Source organism: Littorina saxatilis, linkage group LG8, assembly GCF_037325665.1.
Source record: "Littorina saxatilis isolate snail1 linkage group LG8, US_GU_Lsax_2.0, whole genome shotgun sequence".
Taxonomy (NCBI): Eukaryota; Metazoa; Mollusca; class Gastropoda; order Littorinimorpha; family Littorinidae; genus Littorina; species Littorina saxatilis.
The window spans coordinates 35,504,087-35,510,261 of NC_090252.1; the positions used below are offsets into that span (position 1 = coordinate 35,504,087).

Below are 6,175 nucleotides of genomic sequence, written 5' to 3' on the forward strand. Positions count from 1 at the left end.
CGTAAGCCTTCCTTCGGGAAGCGGGGTCTGGGCGCAAGCCCAACCCCCAATGAGACACCCCCGATCCAATCACCCCCCAAGCCTCTACCCCTTTGGTAGCGGGCGGCCTCTCCCGGGCCCTTCCAGCATGGCTGTCCCGGACAGACAGTCTCTGGATCATGGGGGTGATTCGGTCGGGGTTCCGTCTTCCTTGGCAGGAAGACAAAGCTCCTCTGTCCAGAGCGCCGGCCAATTTCCGGTTTCCGGTCAGCTCCGACGCTCGGGAGGCAATCCAAGCAGAGATCCTTCTATTGCTGCAGAAACATGCAATAGAAGAGACCGCTCCTCTTTGGGATTTTACGGCAGGATTTTTGTCGTACCCAAGGCGTCCGGAGGGTGGCGTCCGGTCTTGGATCTTTCACCTCTGAACCGCTTTCTGCGCAAAGTTCGGTTCACAATGGAAACGCCAGCAACCGTCAGGGAGGCACTTCGTCCCCTAGATTGGGTGACGTCCGTCGACCTGACGGATGCTTACTTCCATATCCTCATGCACGAGGCAGACCGGAAGTGGCTGCGTTTCGTGTGGGGGGACCGAGTGTTTCAGTTTCGAGCTCTACCCTTCGGGCTTTCGCTCGCCCCCTGGGTATTCACGATGGTGGTGCGCCAGTTTTGCGCCCTTGTGCGGCAGCACGGCGTTCGTCTCAGAGTGTACTTAGACGACTGGCTGATTCTTCATCAGCAAGAAGCACTCTGCCACCAGCATACCCAGTTCATAGGCTCTCGGCTTTCAGGTCAACCGAACCAAGTCCAAGTTGTCTCCGACACAGACCTTTACTTACCTGGGCATGGTATTCGATACACGGGAGTGGACAGTCCGTCCCACTCAACGACGTATCGACATACTGCAGACCCTCCTGTCTTCCCTGTTAGGGCGACAGTCGGCTCCAGCCAGGACGCTTGCATCGTTACAGGGCCAGATGGAGTTCATGTCGACTCTCATCCCACTCGGCAGGGCACACAAGCGCCCATTTCAGGAGGCACTCAGTTCAGTCTGGAACCCGGCCTCCCAGGGATGGGATGTTTCAGTCCCTCTCGGGGGCTGGTTTCAGCAGGCCACGCTTCACTAGATGAACACTCTCTGAAATATCTGGCTCACGCAGGGAGTGCCCATAGCGCTACCTCCTCCCTCCACACATCTCTTCTCGGACGCGTCTCAGAAGGGCTGGGGAGCTCACTTGGACGCACACACGACTTCCGGTCGGTGGTCACCAGAGCAGCAGCTATGGCACATCAACCGCCTCGAGCTCGAGGCGGTGTTCTTGGGCCTACAGCATTTTGTCTCCGCCCTCCAGGGCAACCACGTGTTGATCCATTCAGACAACACGACGGTGGCTGCTTACCTCAACAAGCAGGGAGGCTCTCGGTCTCAGCTGTTGTCCAGCCGAGCATGCGAGATACTCTCTTGGTGCGCTCACCATCAGATTCTGATCTCAGCTCGCTATCTGCCCGGCTGTCTGAACGTCTTGGCCGACGCTCTCAGCCATTCCTCTCAGGTCCTTCATACAGAGTGGACCATTACCCATCAGGCGCTCCTACGTCTTTGGGCGCAAGTAGAGCGCCCGATGATCAATCTCTTTGCCACAAGATTCTCGCGTCGCCTCCCGATCTTCGTCTCTCCCTTTCAGGATCCGGAGGCGTGGAAGATCGACGCGATGGCGATCAACTGGACAGGGTTAGAGGCTTACGCCTTCCGACCCGTTCCGCTCATCGGAAAGGTCCTGCGAAAGGCCGACCTAGAGCGGCCTCGTCTTCTTCTCGTGGCTCCACGCTGGCCGAGCCAGCATTGGTTTCCGGACCTTTTGCGGCTCGCCAGCAGCCCTCCGATCCCTCTCGGCCTCAGGCGAGGGGAGCTGCTTCAGCCCAGGATGGGGACTCTGCACGATCGCCCCCAGTTCCTGGACCTTCACGCCTGGAGACTGTGCGGAGATCACTGAGGCGCTCAGGCGCCTCTGATCTCACTCTGGATTTAGTCCAGAAGGTACACAGGCGTTCCACCTCCTCTGTTTATTCATCGCATTGGCTGTCTTAGATGGTGTGCAGTTAATGATGTTAACCCGGTCGCTCCGCGATCGATGCAGGTCGCAAACCATCTGGCATGGCTCTCCTCCCAGGGTCGTGCGGCGTCTACTCTAAGAGTACGCCGGTCCGCCATTTCCGTGCTGACGCTTAAACAGCTCGGGCGCTCCATCTCCCTTGGGGGAGTCATCGCGAGTGTGCTAAAGGGCGCCACCCTCAGTACCGCAGCAGCAAGGACTTCGGTCCCGGCTTCGGATGTTCTTTTAGTACTAGAATTCTTACGTTCTAGTGCAATCGAACCGTTACAAGGCACTAGCCTCTCTAATCTTACGCGTAAGACTCTCATGCTAATCCTGCTTGCTTCGGCGTGGAGAGGTAGCGAGATCCATGGCCTTTCCGGCCTAGACCGTGACATTGCGTTCGAAAGAGACGGTTCTGTCTCACTGCGTTTTTGTCCCGATTTTCTCGTAAAGAATCAAAAACCGGACCAGCTTTCACCAGCTATTTCCATTCGGCCTCTCCGGGACATTTTGGCGCCCGGCGATCCGGATCTTTCTAATTGCCCGGTACGAGCACTTAAGGCGTATTTGTCTCGCACCGGGCCGCTCAGAGCATCTAATCAGAAGCTGCTATTTATTTCACTTAATACAGCTAGAAATAAAGACATAGCAAAAACCACGCTTACCAGATGGTCTTCCACACTAAGAGTAGACATTTTTCTAGAATAGCGCTATAAAAGTTTGCATTATTATTATTATTATAAGGCTTGCATATCAGTAGTGGCAGACTCAAGGGGGGGGGGGGGCAGTCAGTCCTCCCTCTACGATCGCCTCGAACGCATGAGGCTCGAGCGTGGGCGACTTCATTAGCTGTCCTCAAGTCTGGTAGTATGGCGGACGTTCTTAACGCTGCTTACTGGACATCTCAGGACGTCTTTCTCAGCTATTACCTTCGGGACATTGCCAGCACTCGCCCGGACGGTACTAGCTGCCTCCCAGCAATGGTTGCCGCAGGCCAGATACTTCCTAGAGAATAATGTGAGTATCCCACCGCCTTTATGTGCAATCTGCTATTTATGTGAGTTGACGTAAGAATATGTGATTGAATCGAAAATTTCAACAATAAATTTTCATTTAATTGATATACTTACTCAACTCACATAGTTCATACCCTCCCAACCATCCCCGCTAACATTTTTATGTGTTGAAGGTGTGTGTTTCCGTGGGGGAATGATGACCGGTAGCAGGGCTCGGGCATGCACGGGGTTACCGGTAGGGGAGGTGACTCCTGTCCTTGACTACGGACTTGTTTTCTTTTGGGAGTTACCTCCCCCTGTACCAGGGTCGAGTACTACTTCAATGTACCTAAGCAATGAACTGAAGTTAATGCTATTTATGTGAGTTGAGTAAGTATATTAATTAAATGAAAATTTATTATTGAAATTTTCGATTACACGTGTGTGTGTGTGTGTCTGTGTCTGTGTGTGTGTGTGTGTGTGTGTGTGATTACGTGTGTGTTAGTGCGTGTGGTGTGTGTGATTACGTGTGTGTGTGTGTGTGTGATTACGTGTGTGTGATTACGTGTGTGTGTGTGTGTGTGATTACGTGTGTGTGTGTGTGATTACGTGTGTGTGTGTGTGTGTGATTACATGTGTGTGTGTGTGTGTGTGTGTGTGTGTGTGATTACATGTGTGTGTGTGTCCCTCGGCGCGTGAAAATAATCATTTTCATTTTCATTTTTCATTTTCATTACTTTATTGTCCCATCGCTGGGAAATTCGGGTCGCTTCCTCCCAGTGGAAAGCTAGCAGCAACGGAGTCGCGCTACCTAGGTGTCTGCGTGTTTAGGTGTATTCAGCCACCTGCACTTATGGCAGAATGACCAAGGTCTTTTACGTGCCATTGTGATGACACGGGGGTGGGCCATAGCTTCCGTCTCTGGGTCTGCACATAAAGTTGACCCGTGTCCGTCCCCGCCCGAATTCGAACCTGCGACCTTCCGATCACAAGTCCAGTGCTCTACCAACTGAGCTACCGGGCCCCCTGCCAATAAGTTGAACAAAAACAGGGTTCAACCGTGCTGAAAGTCCAGAGAATGCTACACTAGCCTTTGGCGAGTGATTCTCAAAATTTACTAGCCAAATAGGAAATTTTACTCGCCAAACCAACAAGATGACTCGACCAATTTTGAGGCTAGCATTTGATAATGTACACCCCAGTGGTATGCATCTATTCTGATTTGTTTTTCACTGTCCCCAGCACACACACGCACACACACAGAGCAATACGCACCAAAAGCTTACAGTGAAAGTGATTCAGAACAAAAAACAACAAGGTTTTTCGTGCACCAGTAAGTTATTTATGTTCATCTGATCATTTTGAAACTAAAGGCATTTGAATGTTTGTACACACACAACACAAATAACAACAACAGATCAAAGTATTTCCAAGTTACATATCTGATCAATCACTCAATGCTCACAGGACAAGCACACACAATCAAGGGTCAGTCAGTGTTTCAGTCACTGAGTATTAAATTACTTTCAATTGTTTACTTCTTGTTTTTGGAACGCTGACTGAACTGAGGACTCTGACCACCCACTTGTGTTCCTTGTCGTGAAAGTTGAGCATCACGTGCTAAAATGTGCTTGCTGTTGCTGTGATATTGCAGTGTTTCCTTTTTTAAAATTGTCTGTGCCTGTCTCAAAGTCAGATTTACCGGCGATAAATGGAGATTGCAAGCAAACTGCACACATCATCTTGTTTGTGCTTTCGTTGTACAAAAGCCATGAAAATTCCTTCTTCCATTTTTGAACAAAGGTTCGCTGACTTGTTTTTAGGGGAGGAGGGAGTTAACCTAGCGCCTGTACTTTAACACAGCCTGAGCTTGTATTCAAAATTCATAATGCAGAAGACTTCTTCAATTCTCATGTTAGTACACATAGATAGAGATGGTGGATGATTGTATTTATTATTTATATTAAAACAGGAGCAGATTGAAATACTCCAGAGAAATGAGGAGTTTGTGCACCTCGAGGGCCCTCCGGGTACAGGCAAGACGCTGGTGCTGCTGTTGAGAATTCTGACGTGGCTAGACGACGGACACATCGTCTGGCTTCTCTCCTTTTCTCCACCCAGCCGATCAGTGACGCATGTTGTGATGGAACAGGTATTTGAGTCAGATTCTGAAATACACAATACAGTGGTACATGTACCTCAGTTTTGGGACCTCTGAAAATTATAAACATTTCTGTGTTTTATAATTGAATCCTCAGTGTCCTTCTTTCCGTTTATTAGATCATGCATATGTGCACTTCCATGATACTGGGTAACCGTTACAAAATCAGTGAGTGACCAACTTTGCTGGTCTATAAACTTGCTCTCACAAAGCCTTGGACTCAGTTGATGGTTTCTTGTGATGTATGACAACTTTGTCTGATGAAATAAAAACGTGTTTGCAAACAAAGTTGTGTTTGTGAATTTTTTAAATATTTTTGTTTATCGAAGCATGACCTCAAAATGGCGCTTGAAAGTGGGACATAACAAAGCTTCTCACTTTTATGCACTGGTGTTTTTGTTACAAACACCAAAGATCATTTGTTGGGGCACATGATTTTAGGTTAGGACACATTTTTCCAATAAAAACACAGAAAATAATATAACACTTAGTTATTTCAGATTTAGATGGAAAAAGCCTTGTCATAAGTTACTTACGTTTCAATAAATGCTTCAGGGAGAATGAATTGTCTAAAGTACTAACGCGCACACTTTACAGCAACAACATTATTTTGTATGTTGGATTATAACTTAATTCTTAAATCTTTCAAAAACATAAATGATCGGAGATAAACGCAGACAATTTACCGATCTCGCTTGGTTTTGTTTCCTTCTGTAATGTAAGCAAAGCACACTAACTGACAACACGCAGTCGACCCGACCCACTTGTCAATGTGTTGTGATGAAGGAGATGCTCGAGAACTTTCCAATTTTTGTCTTTGGACAATCTGATTGAAAACAGGTCTTTTGTATGTGGACAAGCCTGTTTAAGTTTGATTATTGACACTTTATGTCAAAGTGCTCGTGTCCCCTAACTGTTACCCAATATTATGCCTTTTATGGACA

The 6,175-nt window shown here is 48.5% G+C and overlaps 1 protein-coding gene across 1 annotated transcript; it reads left to right on the plus strand.

Moving 5' to 3' along the window:
• The first annotated feature begins 436 nt into the window (after positions 1-436).
• Positions 437-1,973, plus strand: LOC138974622 (uncharacterized). The gene is made up of 2 exons (XM_070347346.1): positions 437-559; positions 1,140-1,973. The coding sequence occupies exons 1-2, from the start codon at positions 437-439 to the stop codon at positions 1,971-1,973; spliced, it is 957 nt and encodes a 318-aa protein (XP_070203447.1).
• The last annotated feature ends 4,202 nt before the right edge of the window (positions 1,974-6,175 follow it).